Raw genomic sequence first — 23,475 nt, forward strand, 5'->3', positions numbered from 1 at the left:
AAAATCCTCGCTTCCCTACCCCCACCCTCTCCACTGTTCCCCTCCCCCTGCCCCCAACCCCAGGGCTGGGCTCTGGGCTTTGTAACTGCCCCCACCCCCACCCCCCAACCTCAGCCCTGCCCTCAGAGTGGTCTGGTTGGGGGGCAGTTGGATTTGGTTTGGTGGAGCTTGGCTGGGGGAGAGAGGGGGGGAAGGCAGGATCTTCCAAATAAAAAAACGACTTGAAAAGAAAGGTGACCTGATGTTCAGGGGTGCTGGGGGGTCCCCCAGACCCCAGCTTGGGGTGGAGGGCCAGCTGAGGGCTCATTTCTTGGCTTTGGCAGAGTTTCGAGGGGGGGTCACAGGGCGGCCGGCAGGGTTCAGCCCACTGAACTGCCCGTATTTGCCCTTGTTCTTGTCAGCTGGCTTCAGGATCTGGGCAGGGAGAAACAGGGGGCAGCAGGGTGGAAAAGAAGGGTGAGGTGGGAGTGAAAAAAGGTTGGGGGGAAAGAAAGGTTGGGGGGTAAAAAAGAGGTGGGGGGTGAGAAAGTTTGGGGGGTAAAAAAGAGGTGGGGAGTGAGAAAGGTTGGGGGGTAAAAAAGAGGTGGGGAGTGAGAAAGGTTGGGGGGTAAAAAAGAGGTGGAGAGTGAGAAAGGTTGGGGGGTAAAAAAGAGGTGGGGAGTGAGAAAGGTTGGGGGGGGTGAGAAAGGTTGGGGGGGGTGAGAAAGGTTGGGGGGGTGAGAAAGGTTGGGGGGGGTGAGAAAGGTTGGGGGGGTGAGAAAGGTTGGGGGGGTGAGAAATGGAGGAAAAGGTGAAGAGGGGGAGAAGAAAGTGAAGAGGGAAAAAAGTGGGGAAAAGAAGGGTGAGGTGGGAGTAAAGGTTGGGTAAAAAAGATTGGGGGTGCAAAGAGGGGGGGGAAAACAGGGTAAAGGGTGAGAAGGGGGAGAAGAAAGGGGAAGGGAGAAAAAAGGTAGTAGGGAAAAAGTGAGGGGGAGAAAAATTGGGAGAAAGGGGGAAAGGGTGAGACAGAAAAAGTAGGGAGGGGTAAAAAAGGGGTGGGGGGAGGTAAAAAAGGGGTGGGGGGAGGTAAAAGAGGGGTGGGGGGAGGTAAAAAGGAGGACAAAAAGGGTGAAGGATGAAAGGGGAGGAGAAAAATGGTGAGAAAGGAAAAAGGATGGGGAGAAAAGTCAGGGCATTGGGGAAAGGAAAAGAGAGGGGAGAAAGGGTGAGAGGTGTGTGGGGAGAAGGTGTTGAGGGGGTTACACACCCTGCCCCAACTCCCCTCTCCCCTCCCACATCCATTTGTTGGAGGCTCCCCCCAATTCCTCCCTGCCTCAGCAGGTCCCTCCCACAGCACCCACCCTGGGTCTGTGTGTGTGCGGCCTGCCCCGTGGCTGTGTGTGACCCCCACCACGGCTCTGAGTGACCCCCAACCCCCCAGACCCACCTGGAAGGAGCACATCAGGGTCTCATCCACGCTCATCATGGCCCCTGCATTATCAAACTCCCCACAGTAGTTGGGGGCTGAGAAGAGGGTGACCAGCTGGCGCTTGGCGAAGAACTCGTACCCATCCTCTACCACCTGGGGAGGGGGTGCAGGGCGGGGCTTAAACAGCAGATGGGCACCCCCAGAGCAAAATAAATACCCCCACCAGGGGCATATAACCATCCTCTTGGGGTAAAACCTCCACCCCATGGGGGAAAATGTCACCCCCCTGGGGTAAATGCCCACCTCCGGGGGTGAACATCCAATTTCTGGGGTGAGCACTGAGGTCCTGGGGTGAATGCTCATCCTCACAACCCATCCAGGCAAGTACCCACCCTTGGGGTAAAATCTTGCCTCCCAGGTGCAAATACCCAGCCCTGGGGCAAAACCTCACCTCCCACGGGTAAGTACCTCCAGAAGTCCAGCCCCAAAAGTCCCCTACAACACCCCCGAGGGTCAAACATCTCCCCTTTAGGGCTCAAACCTCTCCCTAGGTGGGCAAACGCTGAGGATAGAACCAGCTGATCCCTGCTGGGGGCCCAAGTGCTGTGCCCTGGCAGCAGTGGGGTGCCCTGGTGGTACCTGGTGTGCCCGGCAGATGAGATCCAGGTCGTGCTTGTGCAGGAACTTGGCCACCACCTCCGCGCCGAAGGTGAAGGAGACTCCGCGGTCGTTCTCGCCCCAGCCCTGCACGTCCTTGTCGGGGTCAGACCAGAGCAGGTCACACAGCAGCCCCTGGTCGGGGACGTCCGTGGGCCGCATGATCCTCCGGATCTGCTCCATCGACTGCAGGTCAGGAGACAGCCCTGTGGGGAGGAGGAAGAGGAGGAGACCATGCCAGGCCCTGCTCGGAGTTGTGCAGTCGCGGAATGGTTGAGGGGGGAAGAGAGCTTTGAGAGTGTGGAGTGCAACCCTTCCCCCAGCACTGCCAGGGCACCACCAACCCATGGCCCTCAGCACCACAGCTCCAGGGCTCAGAAACCCCTCCAGGGATGGGGACTGCACCACTGCCCTGGGCAGCCTGGGACAGACCTTGACAACCCTTTGGGTGAGGACATTTCTCCTCATGTCCAACCTAAACCTCCCCTGGGGCAGCTTGAGGCTGTTCCCTCTTGTCCTGTCACTTGTTCCTTGGCAGAAGAGCCCAACCCCCACCTGGCTCCAGCCTCCTTGCAGGGAGCTGCAGAGAGCCAGAAGGTCTCCCCTCAGCCTTCTGCTCTCCAGGCTCCACACCCCCAGCTCCCTCAGCTGCTCCTCACCATTCCTGTTCTCCAGACCCTTCCCCACCTTTGTTGTCCTTCTCTGGCCCTGCTCCAGCTCCTCAATGTCCTTGGAGTGAGAGACCCAAAACTGACTCCAGGATTCCAGGTGTGACCTCAGCAGTGCCCACTCCAGGGGGACAATCCCTGCCCTGCTCCTGCTGGCCACACTCTTGCTGGTCCATTCCAGGCTGCTGGTGACCTTCTTGGCCACCTGGGCACCCCCTGGCTCCTCTCCAGCTGCTGTCACCAACCCCCCAGGTCCTTTTCCAGCAGGCAGTTTTCAGCCACTCTGCCCCCAGCCTGGAGCCTTCCTGGGGTGGTTGTGACCCAAATGCAGGACCCAGCTCTTGGCCTTGGTGAACCTCATCCCATTGGCCTCACCATGGATCCAGCCTGCCCAGACCCCTCTTTGGAGCTTCCAACCCTCCAGCAGAACCCCCGAAACAGCAGCACACAGCTCCTGTCCCCTTCCTCCAGCCCTGTGCCTACCTCCATGACAGCAGAAGATCTTCTCATCCACGATGGCAGCAATGGGCAAACAGTTGAAGCAGTCAGTGAAGGTCTTCCAGAGCTTGATGTTGTATCTCCGCTTGCCTGCAAGGCAGAAGGGGGTGTGGGTGCCAGGATGCCCCTTCTGGAGGGGGTACAGGGGTCTCTGAGGGTCCCCAGTGTGGGCTTGTGCCCCCCAGGAGAAGCATATGCAGCTTCTCCCTGGCTCTAGCTGTGGCTGCAGGGGGGCAATGCCATGGGGTGGTGGCATCTGGGAGGGAGAATGTTGGCACCTCTGAGGGGGGCATGAGGTGGGTGTGGGACACTCAGTGTGGATGGTGCTGGGAGAGCTGGGCTGGCACATGGGGATGGCACAAGGGTGGCAGGGGGAACACAAGGGTAGCATGAGAATGTGGGAGTAGCAGAAGCACACAGCAGGGGGGACACATGGTGGGACAGAGGGACATGAGGGGACAAGAGGACTGGGGTGTGGCAGGAAGTCAGAGGTGGCAGAATGGTTGTGGGGGACATGTGAGGAGGCAGAGGGGTTCTGGAGGTGACAGAGTGGTTGTGAGGGGACACATGGGTGGCAGAGAAGGTGCAGGGAGACACATGGGCAGTGCAGAAGGGTTGTAGGAGGGGACATCCGAGGTGGCAGAGGGGCTGTGGGAGTGGCAGAGGGACACGAGTGGCAGAGGAGGTGCTGGGGGACACGTGAGGTGGCAGAAGTGTTGTGGAGGGACACATGGAGGTGGCAGAGGGGTTGTGGGGGTGGTGAAGGGGCTGCAGGGGGCCGCATGGGGGTGGCAGAGGGCTCGTGGGGGGACGTGAGGTGGCAGAGGGGGCTGTGGGGGTCACCCACACTCATCATAGAAGCCGTAGATGCGGTTGATGCTGGCACACTCGTGGTTGCCCCGCAGCAGGAAGAAGTTCTCGGGGTACTTGATCTTGTAGGCCAGGAGGAGGCAGATGGTCTCCAGAGACTGCTTGCCCCTGTCCACGTAGTCACCCAGGAACAGGTAGTTGCTCTCGGGGGGGAAGCCCCCGTACTCAAACAGCCTCAGCAAGTCGTAGTACTGCCCGTGGATGTCACCTGAGGAGGGGGGGACACATCACACAACAAGGTGAGAGTGGGATCCCGGCTCCTCAGACCACCCCTCATGCCACCGACCCCTCTCCCCCAGGCTGCACTGGGAACTCTGTGCCAGCGCAGGCTTTGCCCAAGGTGCCAGGCTGTGCCTGTTGGCACGGTGCCCTCCCCCACCACTCAGAGCTCTCACCACAGATCTTGAGGGGAGCTTCCAGCTCCAGCAGGATGGGCTGGCTGAGGAAGATCTCCCTTGACTTGAGGCACAGCCCTCGGATCTCGTTCTCCGTCAGCTGCACGTTCTTCCCTGGCCGCGAGCCTTGCACTGCCCCCACCCCAACACAACACAGAGGCAGGCATGAGGCACCCCATGCTGCCACCAAGGGGCACAAGGCTTGTGGCAAGCCCTGTGCCCACAGACTGGCAGGAGCGATGCGGATGAAGGATTTAGGGATGTCACCCCCAACCTCAGGCCACCTCCCTCCTCCCAGGGCTAAGGCTCGTGGCAGGAGCCCCCCCAGCCTGGCACCCCTATGCCCTGACACACTCCCTAATGCTGCCCCCTAACCTGGCACCCCTATGGTCTGACACACTCCCTAATGCTGCCCCCTAACCTGGCACCCCTATGCCTGACACACTCCCTAATGCTGCCCCTAACCTGGCACCCCTATGGTCTGACACACTCCCTAATGCTGCCCCTAACCTGGCACCCCTATGGTCTGACACACTCCCTAATGCTGCCCCCTAACTGGCACCCCTATGCCCTGACACACTCCCTAATGCTGCCCCCTAACCTGGCACCCCTATGGCCTGACACACTCCCTAATGCTGCCCCCTAACCTGGCACCCCTATGCCCTGACACACTCCCTAATGCTGCCCCCCTAACCTGGCACCCCTATGCCCTGACACACTCCCTAATGCTGCCCCCTAACCTGGCACCCCTATGGTCTGACACACTCCCTAATGCTGCCCCCTAACCTGGCACCCCTATGGTCTGACACACTCCCTAATGCTGCCCCCTAACCTGGCACCCCTATGGTCTGACACACTCCCTAATGCTGCCCCCTAACCTGGCACCCCTATGCCCTGACACACTCCCTAATGCTGCCCCCTAACCTGGCACCCCTATGGTCTGACACACTCCCTAATGCTGCCCCCTAACCTGGCACCCCTATGCCCTGACACACTCCCTAATGCTGCCCCCTAACCTGGCACCCCTATGGTCTGACACACTCCCTAATGCTGCCCCCTAACCTGGCACCCCTATGCCCTGACACACTCCCTAATGCTGCCCCCTAACCTGGCACCCCTATGGTCTGACACACTCCCTAATGCTGCCCCCTAACCTGGCACCCCTATGGTCTGACACACTCCCTAATGCTGCCCCCTAACCTGGCACCCCTATGGTCTGACACACTCCCTAATGCTGCCCCCTAACCTGGCACCCCTATGCCCTGACACACTCCCTAATGCTGCCCCCTAACCTGGCACCCCTATGGTCTGACACACTCCCTAATGCTGCCCCCTAACCTGGCACCCCTATGGTCTGACACACTCCCTAATGCTGCCCCCTAACCTGGCACCCCTATGGCTCTGACACACTCCCTAATGCTGCCCCCTAACCTGGCACCCCTATGGCCTGACACACTCCCTAATGCTGCCCCCTAACCTGGCACCCCTATGGTCTGACACACTCCCTAATGCTGCCCCCTAACCTGGCACCCCTATGCCCTGACACACTCCCTAATGCTGCCCCCTAACCTGGCACCCCTATGCCCTGACACACTCCCTAATGCTGCCCCCTAACCTGGCACCCCTATGGTCTGACACACTCCCTAATGCTGCCCCCTAACCTGGCACCCCTATGCCCTGACACACTCCCTAATGCTGCCCCCTAACCTGGCACCCCTATGGTCTGACACACTCCCTAATGCTGCCCCCTAACCTGGCACCCCTATGCCCTGACACACTCCCTAATGCTGCCCCCTAACCTGGCACCCCTATGGTCTGACACACTCCCTAATGCTGCCCCCTAACCTGGCACCCCTATGGTCTGACACACTCCCTAATGCTGCCCCCTAACCTGGCACCCCTATGGTCTGACACACTCCCTAATGCTGCCCCCTAACCTGGCACCCCTATGGCCTGACACACTCCCTAATGCTGCCCCCTAACCTGGCACCCCTATGGTCTGACACACTCCCTAATGCTGCCCCCTAACCTGGCACCCCTATGGTCTGACACACTCCCTAATGCTGCCCCCTAACCTGGCACCCCTATGGTCTGACACACTCCCTAATGCTGCCCCCTAACCTGGCACCCCTATGGTCTGACACACTCCCTAATGCTGCCCCCTAACCTGGCACCCCTATGCCCTGACACACTCCCTAATGCTGCCCCCTAACCTGGCACCCCTATGGTCTGACACACTCCCTAATGCTGCCCCCTAACCTGGCACCCCTATGGTCTGACACACTCCCTAATGCTGCCCCCTAACCTGGCACCCCTATGGTCTGACACACTCCCTAATGCTGCCCCCTAACCTGGCACCCCTATGGTCTGACACACTCCCTAATGCTGCCCCCTAACCTGGCACCCCTATGCCCTGACACACTCCCTAATGCTGCCCCCTAACCTGGCACCCCTATGCTCTGACACACTCCCTAATGCTGCCCCCTAACCTGGCACCCCTATGCCCTGACACACTCCCTAATGCTGCCCCCTAACCTGGCACCCCTATGGTCTGACACACTCCCTAATGCTGCCCCCTAACCTGGCACCCCTATGGTCTGACACACTCCCTAATGCTGCCCCCTAACCTGGCACCCCTATGGTCTGACACACTCCCTAATGCTGCCCCCTAACCTGGCACCCCTATGGTCTGACACACTCCCTAATGCTGCCCCCTAACCTGGCACCCCTATGCCCTGACACACTCCCTAATGCTGCCCCCTAACCTGGCACCCCTATGGTCTGACACACTCCCTAATGCTGCCCCCTAACCTGGCACCCCTATGGTCTGACACACTCCCTAATGCTGCCCCCTAACCTGGCACCCCTATGCTCTGACACACTCCCTAATGCTGCCCCCTAACCTGGCACCCCTATGGTCTGACACACTCCCTAATGCTGCCCCCTAACCTGGCACCCCTATGCCCTGACACACTCCCTAATGCTGCCCCCTAACCTGGCACCCCTATGCCCTGACACACTCCCTAATGCTGCTCCCCCAAATCCCAAACCCTACCCCTAACCCAGCAGCCCTCCTGCCAGCCTGCTGAATCCTGAGCCCCCCAACTCCAGCCCTCCACCCCACACTTCAGAGCCCCCCCAGCATGCAGCCCCCTAACAAGCCCGGCCCAAGATTTCCACCTCTGTGTGCCCCCAGGTCCACCCCCCCTGTATTCCCCACCCTCTCCCACCCTCCAACACTCAGCTCCAGGACAATTCCTCAGCAAGGCTTCAAGCAGTGGCCTGGCCTCACGGTGGGGGCTCCTGAAGCCATGGAGTTAGGGGATGGAGGCTGTTTGAGCTCCAAAGCCATTTGGGGAGGGGGTGGACGGGGCCATTTTAGGGGAAAAAGCAGCAGCTGGGGTGGGCTGCAGGCCATCGAGGGGGGTGGGGACCATTGGAAGGGGGTCAAAAGGGGTTCTTTTGGGGGGCATGGAGACCACTGAGGGGCAATGGGACCATTTGTGGGGATCTGTTGAGGGCCTTGGGGGTGCTGGAGTAGAGGATGTTGGGGTACAGGCAGGGCCATTTGGAATCAGGGCGGTGGGGGCTGGAGAATGATAAGGGGGGGGCCTGGCTCCATGTGGTGGGGGGATGGAGAGGGGCTGCTGGGGAAGGCCAAGGCCACTGTGGGAGCCAATCTGGGGGTCACTGGTGGGGGTGAAACAGGAACATTTGGGGGTAAACGGGGCTGTCAGGGGAAAGGAGGCTGGAGGCTGCTGGGGAGGGGGAAAGGGGGCTGGTGGGCAGGGAAGGGGGCTGTCTGGAACAGAGGGGGGCTGGTGGGCAGGGAAGGGGGCTGTCTGGAACAGAGGGGGGCTGGTGGGCAGGGAAGGGGGCTGTCTGGAACAGAGGGGGGCTGGTGGGCAGGGAAGGGGGCTGTCTGGAACAGAGGGGGGCTGGTGGGCAGGGAAGGGGGCTGTCTGGAACAGAAGGGGGCTGGTGGGGAGTGGATTGGGTTGCTGGGAGCAGAAGGGGGCTGTTGGGGGAGGACAGGGGGCTGTTGGGGAGGACAGGGGGCTATTGGGGAGGACAGGGGGTTGTTGGGGAGGATAGGGGGCTGTTGGGGAGGACAGGGGGCTGTTGGGGGAGGACAGGGGGCTGTTGGGGGAGGACAGGGGGCTGTTGGGGAGGATAGGGGGCTGTTGGGGAGGATAGGGGGCTGTTGGGGAGGACAGGGGGCTGTTGGGGGAGGACAGGGGGCTGTTGGGGAGGACAGGGGGCTGTTGGGGAGGATAGGGGGCTGTTGGGGGAGGACAGGGGGCTGTTGGGGAGGACAGGGGGCTGTTGGGGAGGATAGGGGGCTGTTGGGGGAGGACGGGGCTGTTGGGGAGGACAGGGGGCTGTTGGGGAGGATAGGGGGCTGTTGGGGAGGATAGGGGGCTGTTGGGGAGGATAGGGGGCTGTTGGGGAGGACAGGGGGCTGTTGGGGAGGATAGGGGGCTGTTGGGGAGGATACGGGCCTGTTGGGGAGGATAGGGGGCTGTTGGGGAGGATAGGGGGCTGTTGGGGAGGACAGGGGGCTGTTGGGGAGGACAGGGGGCTGTTGGGGAGGACAGGGGGCTGTTGGGGAGGATAGGGGGCTGTTGGGGAGGACAGGGGCCTGTTGGGGAGGACAGGGGGCTGTTGGGGAGGATAGGGGGCTGTTGGGGGAGGACGGGGCTGTTGGGAGCAGAAGGGGGCCGCTGGGGGTGGGGACAGGAGGGTGTTTCGAGGGCGGAAGTGAGCTGCTGGAGGCCGCTGTGGGGGGCGATGGAGCTGTTCTGGGGGTGCTGTTGGGGGCGGGTAGGAGGCCGCTGAGGGGAAACTGGGACCACTGGAGGGGAGGAAGTGGAGGCCGGGGGTGAGAGGAAACGGAGCCACTCTGGGGAGGGGGGAAGAGGGCTGGCGGGGGGCGGTAGGGCGCTGGGAGGAAGGAGGCAGCCGGATGCCCTCGGTGAAGCCCCGGTGCGGTTATGGGGTCCCGGTGCGGTTACAGCGGAGCCTGGAGCCGGTCCAAAGTGTGGGGGGAGGGGGTGGAATGTCCCGGCGCCGTTACAAGATCCCGAGGCCGCTCGAAGCGGGGGGTTGAGGGGGTTCCCGGAACCATTGGGTGTCCCTGTGTGGGTAAATCCGGTGGGTGCCGGATCCTCTCACCCTCCAAGAGGCGGCTGATGATGGAGTCGAGGTTGAGCTTCTCGGTGTCCGCCATGGCCGCCGGACGCTGCCGCCAAGCCCCGCCCGCCACGCCGCGCGCACCACCCCCGCGGCGAGCCCCGCCCCGCGAGCGCGCCCCCTGCCGGCTGGGAGGAGTCGGCGCCTCCGCCAAGGTTTCGCGCAGGGGGGAGCGGGGACCGTCCCAGTGGCACCGGGGCTGGGAGACAGCGTGACGTCCTTTGTCGTGACATCCTTTGTCGTGACATCCTTTGTCACGACACCATCCTTTGTCACGACACCCATCAGGGGCACAGCGACAGTCTAACGCCGGCTTGAGGGGGCACAGCTGGGTATCCCCAGCCTGGGGCGCAGGGATAAGGGGACATCAGTGACAGGGATTCACCGGGGGGGACACGGGGACCCCCGGTAAGGGACAAAGGGCACACGCACATCCCAGAGGGACCTTCATAAATGGGTCCCCGGTGTCACCCCTCCTTTCTCCGAGCTCGTCGGGCCACCTGTTGCCAGCATCCTCGGGCTGTTGCTTGGAGGCTGTTGCCACCTCGATGTCCCCAAGGCCACCTCGAAGCCTGGGGACACGGTATGGGGTGGCACAGCGTGGGAACATGACTAGCCCCGTTTGTCACGCCTGTGTTCCCCGCCCCAGCTCACAGCTCCCCTTCCTCAGCCTTGACATTTCTGCTGCGTGGTGTCAGTTTTACAGCCGTCCCCCGGCTGACCCCCGCCAGGCTGGCCCTGTCCCCTGTGTCCCCTGTCGTGCCCCCTGTCGTGTCCCCTGTCGTGTCCCCTGTGTCCCCCCCCTGTTTCCTTGGGGCCCCCTCAGCCCCGCCTTGGCCCTCCCCGGGGCCGCCCCGCCCGGGACCGGAGCGGGCAGAGCCTTTGATAGCACCAGACAGACTGACAGCCGCTGTCACCCTCTGTCACTGTCGCTATCGCCGTCGGTGGGTGCTGGCGCGGCCGGGAATTGGGAGGCCGGGGGGGATGTGAGCAGAGAGGGAGGAAGGTGCTGGGGAGGAGCAGAGGAGTGGGAAATGAGAGGGGGTACGTGTGTGTGTGAGCATGTGAGTGAACGTGTGTGAGTGTACATGTGAGTGTGTGTGTGAGTGTAACTGTGAGTGTGTGGGGGTGAGTGTGAGTGTACATGTGAGTGTGTGTGTGAGTGTACATGTGAGTGTGTGTGTGTGTGAGTGTGTGAGTGTACATGTGAGTGTGTGTGTGAGTGTACATGTGAGTGTGTGGGGGTGAGTGTGAGTGTACATGTGAGTGTGTGTGTGAGTGTACATGTGAGTGTGTGTGTGTGAGTGTGTGAGTGTACATGTGAGTGTGAGTGTGTTTGTGTGTGAGTGCATGGATGTGTGAGAGTGTGTGTACATGTGAGTGAGTGAGTGTGTGAGTGTGTGAGTGTATATGTGACACCGTGTGTGCATGTATATGAGTGTGTGTACATGTGAGTGTGAGTGTGTGAGTGCAATTGTGTGAATGTGTGAGTGTGTGTGTACAGGTGAGTGTGTGTCTGTGAGTGTGAGTGCACATGTTAGTGTGTGGACGTGTCTGTATGGCGTGTACAGGTGTCTGCATGTCTGCAACTGTCTGTATGTCTGTGTTCGTGTGTGTGTGTACATGGCTGCATGGGTGTGTTCATGTGTGTCTGCGTGGGGGTGTGTCTACATCTACATGTGTGCATGTCTGCATGTGTGCATGCCTACACGTCTGCATGGGGGCGTGTCCACTTCTACACGTGTGCATGCATGTCTGTGCATGCATGCATGTCTGCAGGTCTGCGTGTCTGCATGGGTGTGTTCATGTGTGTCTGCATGTGTCTGTGTCCATGTCTACATGTGTGCATGCATGCCTGCATGTGTGTGCATGCGTGTGTGCCTGTCTGCGTATGTCTGCACATGCGTGCATTTCTGCATGCATGCCTGCATGTGTGTGTGTGTGCATGGCTACATATCTGCATGTGTCTGCATGGCTGCATGTGTCTGCACGGCTGCATGTGTCTGCATGGCTGCATGTGAGTGCCTGCATGCCTGCAGCTGTGTGCCCAAGCCTGTGTGTGCACAGAGCTGCATGGGTGTGGGGCCTGTCCGTGTGCATGGATGCCGCAGGGAGCGGCACTGCGGTGTGGGCTGGGGAGCACCCCGGGCTCTTGGGGCGCTGGGGGCTGTGCCAGGGGAAGGTGGCACTGGCTGCCAGTGGCAGGGTGCAGGTGACAAGGTGCTAGTAGCTGTGGGTGGCAGGGGATGGTATGGGGTGGGCAGCAGGGTGCATGCGGCAGGGTAGCAGTGCCAAGGTGTGGGTGGCAGGGGGGACAAGGTGTGGGTGGCCAGGGGATGGTATGGGGTGGGTGTCAGGGTGCATGTGGCAGGGTGGCAGTGCCAAGGTGTGGGTGGCAGGGGGGCCAAGGTGTGGGTGGCAGGGGATGGTATGGGGTGGGTGTCAGGGTGCATGTGGCAGGGTGGCAGTGCCGAGGTGTGGGTGGCAGGGGGTGGCAGGCTGTGTGTGGCAGGGCACGCAGGGCCCCGCGGCGCGGTGGCTCAGTGCCTGCTGGTGACGGCGACAGTGACGCCGCGGGCAGCTGGAGCTAAGCCGGGGGACGTGCGGCCTGGCAGCTCTGCCATGCTGGGCAGAGGGGGACGGGGAGGGGGCGGTGCCCTGCTTGGGGCTAGGGGGCCGGGGCTATGGAGCCAGGGCCACCCTGCCACGCTGTGCCACCACCCCAGGTCCCCACGGCCTCTTTATTGTCTCTCCGTGGGGACAAGGACAGGAACAGGGGTGTGAGCCCAGCTGATGGCGAGGGTGCCAGCGCCTGGCGCGAGGTGCCCATGTGCCCCCCCGGCTGTGGAAGGGACAATAGGGCTCTGTGCCGCCCGCCGTGCCCGCCGCCTAATCCGGGGCACGGGGCCGGGGGCCGGGCACCCTGGGGTGGCACCAGGGGGGTTTAAAGGCCAGAGCTGAGTGGTGTCCCCTGTGCCAGGCGTCCCCGAGCCCTCGTTCCCTGCGAGCTCTCAGGCCACCGCAAGGTACCCGCAGGGTGGGGGAGGGACTCGGCGGCGCCCGCTTGGGGACAGAAGAGTGGTGCCCAGGCTGGGGGGCGCATGGACCTGCCAGGGACCCTGTGTCTGAGTGGTGGGGGAGGGGACTTCATGGTGGTAGACAGGGGACTGAATCATGTATCCCCTCAGCCTGGCACCAGGTCCTGGGCACCCCACGGGGACGTGCTTCTCTGGGTGGGGGTCCTGGCACAATGCCACAGGGAGCCTCCGGGGGTGGGGCGGGGAGCGCTCTGCAAGTGGGCACCACTCAGCTCCTTGTCCTGGTTTCTCTCCATGCCCAGGGACCCTGGTGGGAGCCAGGCACCTACCAAGGGGTGACAGGGAAGTGCTGGGTGCCCCAGGGCACTTTGACACCTCGGGGCTCTGCTGAGCTGGCAGAGGATTACACTAATCCCTGCTCGGGCTCAACCAGGGTCACCACGGCTGGCACCGAGGGGACAACCTGGGGTCACCAGGACTGGCACTGAGGGGACAACCTGGGGTCACCACGTCTGGCACCAAGGGGTGCCCTAGGAATGGGTGCCTGGCCCTAGTGGGCGCTGCAGGAAGGGTACCCTGGACACCACAGGGTCCCTTGGCACTGAGTGAGGCTGGCATGTTCCCAAGGGTCCCCACTGACTGTGCCCATCCTTCTTTTGCAGCCCCTTAGTCACCAGGATGGTGAGTGGCGCCTGGGTGGGGGGTCCCGGTGGGGGTGAGTGCCCTGTCCCGGTGGAGCACGGTCCTGGTGAGCCCCAGTGGTGCCGGGCACGGTGGCAGGGAAGCAAGCAGCATGGCACGCTGTGCCCACCCACCGCGTGACCCCGTGGGGACAAGGGGATGCTTTGTCCAGAAGCTGGTGGCCTGGCGGCTGGCACTGCCCCACTGTCCCAGAGGTGGTGGCTGTGTGCCCGGCACCCACAGCCCCCCACCACCCTGGCACCCCACCCATGTGTGGGTGGTGGTGCCCTGTGCCCCTCTGCTGGCCCTTCACTCAAATGGCTGCCCCCTGTCCCTTATGCCAGCACCGTGCCCCCATGCCCACCCAGTGTCTGCCTTGTACCAGTCTCATGCCAATCCCTTAGCCCCTTGCCAGTCCTTTAGCCCCATTTCAGTCCCATATCAGCCCTGTGCCAGCCTCATGCCAGCCCTGTGCCAGGCAATTAACCCCATGTCAGTCCCATGTGAACCTATTAACTCTATGCCAGCCCCATGCCACCCCTTTAGCACAATATCAGCCCCATGCCAGCACTATGCCAACCCATTAGCCCCTAACTAGCTCTGTCAGCCCCATGCTACTCTCATGCCAACCTATTATCCCCATGCCAATCCCATACCAGCCCCATAGCCTCATGCCAACTCCATGCCAGCACTTCAGCCCCATGTCAGCCCCATGCATGCCCCCTGCCAACCACTTACTTTCATGTCAACCTCATGCCAGACCCATGCCAACCTTATACCAATCCATTAACCACACGCCAGGCCTATGACAAACTATTAGCCCCCTGTAGCCCCCTACCAGCCTCATGGCAACTCATTAGCCCCATGCCAGTCCCTTACCAGTCTCTTGCCACCTCCTCAGCCCTATGCCAGCCCCTTATCCCTATGCCAGCCCCTTATCCCTATGCCAGCCCCATGCCAACTCATTAAACTTGTGCCAACCCATTAAATCCATATCAGCCCCCTTCCAGCCTTGTGCCAGCCTCTTAGTTCCATTCCCAGCCCTGTGCCAGCCTCACCTCTGCCCCCTGCAGCTCTCGATGGACCAGTCGAGCGTGGAGCAAGGATCATGCCCAGCGGAGCAGGAGTGGGCAGGGCCCGAGGCACTGTGCCCAGGCTGGCTGGAGGATGAAGCCCCTGATGGAGAGGTGTCTGAGGACAGCGAGGACCATGATAGTGCCACCCATGCCTACAAGCTGCTCCAGAGTGCCCTGTGCCAGGAGGGGTTGCCTGACACATTGGATCGCTCCGCAGAGCCCCGCACAGGTAGGGGGCATAGGGGGCACGGTGCTAGGCTGGGGACATGAGGGTGGCAGGGACTGAGGTGGCAATGGAAGGTACGGTGCCAGGCTGAGGACATGAGGGTGGCAAGGACTGAGTGGCAATGGGAGGTACAGTGCCAGGCTGAGGACATGGGGGTGGAAGGGACAGGGATGGTGCTGGCAGTGAGGAGCCAAGTTGGTGTTGGCAAGGATAAGGGTGGCCATGGCAGCACGGTGCCAGGCTGAGAATGAGAGAATGAGGTGGGTTTATAGCCTGGTGGGAGTGCCAGGGCCAGGGTGGCAATAGGATGCCCATCCTGGGACTGGTGACCCTCACCTTGCTGGCAGGATTCGGCCCGCTGGACGTGACTGTCTGCATCCTGGGCTCCCCCACTGCCTTCCTGCCCATCCTGCTGGAGGGTGGCACCCGCTGCCCAGGTGGGTATGGCGTCCCCACCCCCACTTCTATGAGCCAGCCAAGAAGCCCCAGCAGGTGTCCCCATGTCCCACCCAGCTCTTCCCACCCCATGCCAAGGCGTTCCCCACAGCCACCTGTGCCTGCGTGACTGGCACTGGGAGGGAACCTGGGGCAGAAGATGAGGGTGGCACCAACCCCTCTGCTCGTGCCCCCCCTGCAGTCCCATCCACCCCAGTACACCCCAGGGTGCCAGGGCAGCCACAGCATCTCTCCTCACTCTGCTACCTCCCTGGATGGGTGTCCCCCCTGCCCCCCATCCCAGGGTTGGAGACACCCACTGCCCGTGTTCATGCCCATCCACAGGTGCCATGGTGCTGTGCCTGTCACCCACTTGGGCCAGCCGGGTGCCCTCGGAGACGTCCCCAGGAGCCTGGTCCCTGCTGCTCTCCCGGGGGGTCTCCTTCGAAGCCGGGGGTCACAGCACCCTGGAGACCTTCGTGCCACCCCGCCGTGCCAACTACGTGACAGGCACCTTCCCCACGGGGGGTCCTGAGGGCGGCTGGGTGGGCGAGCTGGCACGGGACCTCGACTGCCCCACGGGGGGGTCAGTCCCGCTCACCCACCGCCTTGAAGACCCACTGGTGACCCGCTGGGTCCTGGCAGCCCGTGCCAACCTGCCCGTGCCCCCAACCCTGGCATTTGTCCTGGGCTCAAGAGGGGACCTGCCTGCAGAGCTGGTGGCACCCGGGGTGAGGCTGGTGAGGCTGGAGGACCCCCAGGGCCAGGAGAGCCTGGTGAAGGAAGAGGTGGGCACCTTCCTGGGGAGCACCGCCATGGAGCCCTACAGCCAGGTGGGCATGGGGAGTACCCATAGGGCATGGATAAGGTGTAGGGGTCATGGGCATGGGCACATTGGGGCACATATGGGTCAGGTGCCAGTGGGGTGTCATCAGTGATGTGTGGTGACAACTGTATCCAGGTGGGGTGGGCGCTGGTGAGGTGGTGGTGGTACCAGGTGAGATGGGATGGCACTGAGGTGAGGTGGCACTGGGTGGCACTGGGTGGCACAGGGTGGGATGGGGTGACATGGTGGGGCATGCAGGTGATGGTGGGTGGCCATGATGTGGGGTGACATAGGAGTGCCCTCCACAGGGGGTGGGGTGGCTCTAGGTGGCACAAGTGGGCATGCAGGTGATGGGTGGCACAATGGCACCTGGAGATGCTGGTGGGTGACAATGACATGGGGTGGCCTGGGGGTGCGATGCTGTTCGTGGGGTGGCACTGGGTGGGCACGGGGGTGGCACAGCAGCACGAGTAGCTGGCGATAGGTGACCATGGCACGAGGTGACCTGGGGGTGGCACGCAGGTGGCGGTGCGGCCAGCAGGGTGGCTTTGGCGTGGGACGGGCACCCGCAGCACCCACGGGAAGGAGGAGGGGGAGGCAGTGGCACGGGCAGTGGGTGCCCGGCTCCGCGGGCTGCGGGAGGAGGACAGCGTCCTGCTGGAGGCCCTGGTGCCCACCGCCTGCCTGCCCGCACCCCCCCCACGTAAGATCCCCGCCCTTGGGTGCCCACCACCCTGGGATGGGAGGGAAGGACTCCCCCAGGATCCCTGTGGCTGTGGTGGCCACTTGGCTGTCCCTTGGGATGGGGGGGGGGGGGACCACCAGGGTGTGAAGGTGGCCACCACGGACCTTCTGTGGTCCCCTGGGGTAGAGGTGGGGGGCAAAGTGGCCACCTTGGACCTCTGTGGTCCTCTGGAGTGGAGGAGAAAGCCACACTGGTCCCTCATGGTCCCTGGGGTGGGGGGGAAGGTTATCTTGGACCCCTGAAATCCCCTGGGGTAGGAGTTGGGGAGAAGGTGGCCACCCTGGTCCCATGGCAGGGGGGAAAGTTACCCTGGTCCCCTGTGGTCCCATGGTGGGGTGGGGGAAGGTTACCCTGGTTCACTGTGGTCCATGGGGTTGTGGGGAAGGTAACTCTGATCCCCCATGGTCCCCTGGGGTATGTGGGAGACTAGTGGCCACCTGGGCTGGAGAAGAATGTCACCATGGTCCCCTGGGGCAGAGCAGGGTGGTGAGGTGACCACCTTGAACTCCCCACACTCCCGTGGAGCTGGGGGTGGCAGTGGCCAAGCCGGACCAGACAAGTGCCCTGGGATTGGGGTTGGCCACAACCACCACAGTGCCACACAGGGTCCAAGAAGCATTTGGGGTGGGAAGGGTCAGCCAAGGCCACCCCACGGGCAGGTGGTGGCCGTGCCTGCCCTGTCCCTCGCCCCCCAGGCAGCCCAGCCCCACGGCTGCCAGTGGCCCTGCGCATCTGCACCCTCGTCTGCAGGTCCTGGGGGGACCGGCCCCAGCTCTGCCAGGTACCAGCCGTGCCCAGCCTGGGCTCTCCTTCTGCGGGTGGGGCACACATGGGTGGTGGCTCCTCAGGTTATGGGGTTGTGGGACATGTCCCCAGGTCCTGGTGACTCTCCATGTCCCTAATTCTGTGGTGGTCATCCATGTCCCCAGGTCCTGGTGGCCCTACCTGTCCCCAGGCTATGGTGGCCATCCACTGTGCCCATGTTTGGGTTCTTCATGTCTCCAAGACATGACCCAGGTTGCCCCACATGTCCCCAGACAGCTGTCCATGTCCCCATGCCCTGGTGGCAGCTGGTGTGCCCAGGCTATGGGGTGGTCACCAGTGCCCCCATGCCCTGGTGGCAGCTGGTGTGCCCAGGCTATGGGGTGGTGACCAGTGTCCCTATGCCCTGATGGCAGCTGGTGTGCCCAGGTTCTGGGGTGGCAGCTGGTGTCCCCATGTGTCCCCACAGGTGGCGTGTGCCGTGGGGCGTGCGGAGGCCCCGGTGCGTCACGGGGTGTCACTGCCCCAGGGCCTGGACTCCAGCCTGCAGCAGTGGGGGGTGGTGGCCCCAGCCCAGCGGCAGGTCCTGGCCACGCGGCTCCGAGAGGCCGCCGAGGCCACCATGGCTGCCATCCTGGCCACCGAGGCTGAGCTGAGTCCCCAGCAGCGTGGTGGCACCCGTGCCCGCACCGACCTCCTGGGTGAGTACTACCGGGGAGGGTGACAGTGCCAGTCCCCAGGTGCCACCCCACAGCGGTGGCGCTGCTGCCACCGTGCTGAGCGTATCGTCCTTGTCCCCAGGCGTTGACTTCTTGCTGGCATGTGTGGACGATGCCCTGGAGCTGGTGGCCTTGTCCACCAACAGCCAGCGCTGCCTGGAGACCTGTCTGCTGGCCCACGGCATGGGGCATGCCATGGGGGAACCCCCCAGCGACATGCCCCGGGTGGTGGCCGAGGTCCTTCTGCACCGGGCGCAGTGTCACCTGGTGGAAGGCAAGGACATCCTGCTCATCGGCGCTGGCGGTGTCAGCAAGAGCTTCGTGTGGGACGCTGCCCGCGACTACGGACTGAAGGTGAGCAGAGGGCTGGGTGGGCATCGCCATCAGCGGGCTTCAGAGCGAACGCTGCCTGCTGCCGTGCCCACGGCAGTGCCACCGGGGCTGCGCCCAAGCATCAAGCGGTCTCTCTGCTGTCCAGTCCGTGGGGAGGGGTGGCACGGGTAGGGTGCCAAGGGCTGGGTACCCTCTCTCTGCCACCACCACCATGGTGACACCTCCAGATCCACCTGGTGGAGTCGGACCCGGAGCACTTTGCGGCAGGGCTGGTGGAGACCTTCCTGCCCTACGACAGCCGGGAGCACCGGCGGGACGAGGAGCACGCCGAGCGGGTGGCGGAGCTGCTGCGCTCCCGGGGCATCCGACCCCACGCCTGCCTCTCCTACTGGGACGACTGCGTGGTATTGGCGGCACTGGTGTGCCAACGCCTAGGCCTGCGTGGTTGCCCACCCGCAGCCGTCCGGGTGGCCAAGCAGAAGAGCCGGACCCACCAGCACCTGCAGCGGTGCCGCCGCGGCCGCCCGCCGCCGGCTGCTTTCGCCGTGCCCTGCCGTCGCCTGCAGAGCCACGGTGACGTTGACCGGGCGGCTGGCACCGTGCCCTTCCCCGCTGTGGCCAAACTGGAGTTTGGAGCAGGCGGTGTGGGGGTTCGACTGGTGGAGAACGCCGGGCAGTGCCATGCTCACGCCGCCCGCCTTTGGCGGGACCTGCGGGATGACGATGATCACCCTGGCATCGGCTTGGGCTGGGGCAATGCTATGCTGCTGATGGAGTATGTGCCAGGCACCGAGCACGACGTGGACCTGGTGGTCTTCCAAGGGAGACTTTTGGGGGCTTGGGTGTCCGACAACGGCCCCACACGGTTGCCAGCCTTCCTGGAGACGGCTGCCTGCTTGCCGTCCTGTTTGCCCGCCGACCGGCAAGCCCAGCTGGTACGGGCAGCCCTGAGGTGCTGCCAGGCGTGTGGCTTACGGGATGGTGTCTTCAACGTCGAGCTCAAACTGGGACCCACCGGGCCCCGCCTCCTGGAGATCAACCCCCGCATGGGGGGATTCTACCTCCGCGACTGGATCCGGGAGATCTACGGCCCCGACCTGCTGCTGGCAGCCGTACTGGTGGCACTGGGGGTACCGCCGGTGTTGCCCGCTCGCCCGGTGCCCCGCGGTCACTTGGCCGGTGTGATGTGCCTAGGCTCGGAGCACGGGGTGGCACTGGGGGGCGGGGGAGGCTTGGCATCTCTGCAGGCTCTGCAGGAGAGGGGGCTCGTCCGCCTCAACCGGCTCTTCGAGGAGACGGCGGGGGACGGCGAGTACGAGGAGCCCTGTCTGAGTGTGGCATGTGCCGGGGCAACGCGGGCAGAGGCCTGTGTGCGCCTGCTGGGGCTGTGCCAGGCGCTGGGCATCGACTCGCCACGTTACCCAGTCGAGCATTTCTTGTCCCACTTCAAATAGCGCCGGGCAAGCAGCGGGGATGGAGGGGGAACAGCTGGGCATGGTCACAACCTCCCCGCTGTCCTGGCATCCCCTCCTGCAACCCCGCCACCCCTTGCCCTGGCATCCCTCTGGCACCCTGTTCCCTGTCCTATGACCCCAGCACTCCATTCTCTGGCATCTCCCTGGCATTCCATTCCCTGGCATCCTCCCTGTCCTGGCATACCCCCCACCATCCTGGCACCTCATCCCCTGATACTCCATCCCCTGCCATCTCCCTAGTGCCTTGCCACCACATCCCCTGCCATCCTGGCACCACATTGCCTGGCATCCCCCCACTCCCTTGACACATCATCCCTTGGCATCCTCCTGCCACCCTAGCATTTCATCCCTGGCATCCCATTACCCTGATGCCAGATCCCCCTGCCATGACACCCCATACCCTGGCATCTCCCCATTACCCTGACACTTCATCCCCTGGCATCTCTCCTGTCCTGGCATCCTGTCTCTTGGCATCCCATTCCCTGCCATCCCCCCCACTCATCTGACACCTCATCCCCCGGCATCCCCCTCACCATCCTGACATCCCACCCCCTGGCATTCCTCTATTACCCTTGCCCCCCCACCCCTTGCCATCTCCCCTCCATTCTGACACCCCATCCCCTCCATCCCCTCCATCCCCTCCATCCCCATTGCCCTGGCATCCCATCACCTGGCACACCCAAGCCCTGTCCCCAGCGTTCCCTGTCCTCACAGCTGGAAGGGGTCTGATGCCCTTCCCATGCCAGGGGACACGCAGGGTTAAAATTACCCCAGGGCAGGAGTCACAGACCGGGTCCTCCTTTAATGAACCTTCACTAATGGGTTGGGGGAATGTGAGAGCACCCCAGGTGCCCCACTGGGACAGTGGGCACAGCCTGGGGTGTGCTGGCACCCACTGGCACAGGGAGACCCTACAACAGCAAACCAGGATCGCAAACAAAGCCTGGAGGTGTGGGAGTGCTGAGCGTCACCATTTCCCCCCAGTGACACAGGACCTCCACTGGCCCTGAGACCCTGCAGCAGGACTGGGCAAGGAGCAGAGGGCAGCGCTGGCACCCCCAGAGCAGGACAGTGCTGGATCCTAGAGTGAGAGGCAGCCCCCGTAGGAACCCTACAGCAGTGTACGGCTCCTATAGTGCCTCAGACCACACACTGACACCAGCACCCCTCCAATAACACAAGACCCCTGTAGAGACTTTAGACTAACACACAGCCCCTATAGGGACCCCACAGCAATGTACAGCCCCTGTAGGGACCCTACAGCAGTGTATAGCCCTTGTAGTGCTTCAGACCATACAGTAATACCAGCACCCCTCCAATAACACAAGACCCCTACAGAGACTTTACACTAACACACAGTCCCTATGGGGACCCTACAGGCCCCCATAGTGCCTCAGACACTATAGTAACACATAGCCCCTACAGAGACCAGACAATAACACATATAGAGCCCTTACACTAATGCACAGCCCCTACAGAGAACCTACATTAACATACAGCTCTTATAGAGCCCCTGCACTGACATGCTGCCCCTATAGAGCCCCACACTAACATGGAGCCCCTATAGCGACCTTACACTAACGCACAGCACCTATACAGACCCTCCACTAACGCAGAACCCCTAAACTAACACATGGACCTTGTAGAGCCCTTACACTAAGCCCCAACAGTGACCCTAAAACAAGACATGGACTCTACAGAGCCTCTCTTGTCCCTGCGGCTCGCTACAGCTCCCCTACAGCCCCTATAGAGCCCCTAGAGCCCCTGTAACTCCTATAGCTCCCATATAGCCCCCATAACCTCCAAACAGCCCCTACAGAGTCCTTATAACCCCTATAACCACTACAGAGCCTCTACAGCCCTTTATAGCCCCTATGGGACCCCTACAGCCCCTATAGAACCCCTATAACCCCTATAGAGCCCCATAACCCCTACAGCCCTTATGTCCCCTATACAATCCCTATGGCCCTTAGAGCCCCTACAGAGCCCTTGTAACCTCTATAGAGCCCCTACAGGCCCTATAGAGTCCCTATAGAGCCCCTACAGCCCCTATAGAGCCCCTACAGTCCCTATAGAGCCCCTAAAGAGCCCCTATAACCCCTATAGAGTCCCTATAGAGCCCCTACAGCCCCTATAGAGCCCCTACAGTCCCTATAGAGCCCCTAAAGAGCCCCTATAACCCCTATAGAGTCCCTATAGAGCCCCTACAGCTCCTATAGAGCCCCTACAGTCCCTATAGAGCCCCTAAAGAGCCCCTATAACCCCTATAGAGTCCCTATAGAGCCCCTACAGCCCCTATAGAGCCCCTACAGTCCCTATAGAGCCCCTAAAGAGCCCCTATAACCCCTATAGAGTCCCTATAGAGCCCCTACAGCCCCTATAGAGCCCCTACAGTCCCTATAGAGCCCCTAAAGAGCCCCTATAACCCCTATAGAGTCCTTATAGAACCCCTATAGAGCACCTATAACCCCTATAGAGTCCCTATAGAGCCCCTACAGCCCCTATAGAGCCCCTACAGTCCCTATAGAGCCCCTAAAGAGCCCCTATAACCCCTATAGAGTCCCTATAGAGTCCCTGCAGCCCCTATAGAGCCCCTAAAACCCCTATACAGTCCCTATAGAGCCCCTACAGCCCCTATAGAGCCCCTAAAGAGCCCCTATAGAGCCCCTAAAGAGCCCCTATAACCCCTATAGAGTCCCTATAGAGCCCCTACAGTCCCTATAGAGTCCCTATAGAACCCCTATAGAGCACCTATAACCCCTATAGAGTCCCTATAGGGTCCCTACAGCCCCTATAGAGCCCCTATAACCCCTATAGAGTCCCACAGAGCCCCTACAGTCCCTATAGAGTCCCTATAGAGCCCCTACAGAGGCCCTATAGAGCACCTATAACCCCTATAGAGTCCCTATAGAGCCCCTACAGAGGCCCTATAGAGCACCTATAACCCCTATAGAGTCCCTATAGAGCCCCTACAGAGGCCCTATAGAGCACCTATAACCCCTATAGAGTCCCATAGAGCCCCTACAGTCCCTATAGAGTCCCTATAGAGCCCCTACAGAGGCCCTATAGAGCACCTATAACCCCTATAGAGTCCCTATAGAGCCCCTACAGAGGCCCTATAGAGCACCTATAACCCCTATAGAGTCCCTATAGAGCCCCTACAGAGGCCCTATAGAGCACCTATAACCCCTATAGAGTCCCTATAGAGCCCCTACAGAGGCCCTATAGAGCACCTATAACCCCTATAGAGTCCCATAGAGCCCCTACAGTCCCTATAGAGTCCCTATAGAGCCCCTACAGAGGCCCTATAGAGCACCTATAACCCCCATAGCTTCCATAACCTCTACAGCTCCTGCAGCCGCCCGACCCCACACTAACACCGCCCCACACCTCCCCAACGCTGATCCCCGGTTGCGGGGGGCTACCGGGTTTGGGGGGCGCGGGGGGTCTCGGTCTCTTCCCAATTGTCC

At 62.0% G+C, this 23,475-nt stretch overlaps 2 protein-coding genes across 4 annotated transcripts; one reads left to right on the forward strand and one right to left on the reverse strand.

Moving 5' to 3' along the window:
• Positions 1 to 108: 108 nt before the first annotated feature.
• PPP1CA (protein phosphatase 1 catalytic subunit alpha) lies at positions 109 to 9,728 on the reverse strand. 3 transcript variants are annotated; one of them, XM_054390706.1, is made up of 7 exons: positions 9,672 to 9,728; positions 4,497 to 4,628; positions 4,079 to 4,309; positions 3,217 to 3,321; positions 2,048 to 2,271; positions 1,427 to 1,561; positions 109 to 414 (listed from the first exon to the last, which is right to left on the reverse strand). In XM_054390706.1, exons 1-7 carry the CDS (start codon positions 9,724 to 9,726, stop codon positions 304 to 306), a joined length of 993 nt encoding a protein of 330 aa, XP_054246681.1. In that variant the 5' UTR covers positions 9,727 to 9,728; the 3' UTR covers positions 109 to 303. The 3 variants fall into 3 exon arrangements, with proteins under 3 accessions (XP_054246681.1, XP_054246680.1, XP_054246682.1); XM_054390705.1 differs by having other exon boundaries at positions 4,497 to 4,631; positions 9,642 to 9,728; XM_054390707.1 differs by lacking the exon at positions 4,497 to 4,628.
• Positions 9,729 to 14,532: 4,804 nt separating this feature from the next.
• Positions 14,533 to 19,984, forward strand: CARNS1 (carnosine synthase 1). The gene is made up of 8 exons (XM_054390619.1): positions 14,533 to 14,713; positions 15,058 to 15,147; positions 15,491 to 15,978; positions 16,494 to 16,674; positions 17,412 to 17,497; positions 17,948 to 18,179; positions 18,280 to 18,551; positions 18,758 to 19,984. Exons 3-8 carry the CDS (start codon positions 15,496 to 15,498, stop codon positions 19,982 to 19,984), a joined length of 2,481 nt encoding a protein of 826 aa, XP_054246594.1. The 5' UTR covers positions 14,533 to 14,713; positions 15,058 to 15,147; positions 15,491 to 15,495.
• Positions 19,985 to 23,475: the final 3,491 nt, after the last annotated feature.

This window comes from Indicator indicator, chromosome 21 (genome assembly GCF_027791375.1).
Source record: "Indicator indicator isolate 239-I01 chromosome 21, UM_Iind_1.1, whole genome shotgun sequence".
In the NCBI taxonomy this organism is placed as follows: Eukaryota; Metazoa; Chordata; class Aves; order Piciformes; family Indicatoridae; genus Indicator; species Indicator indicator.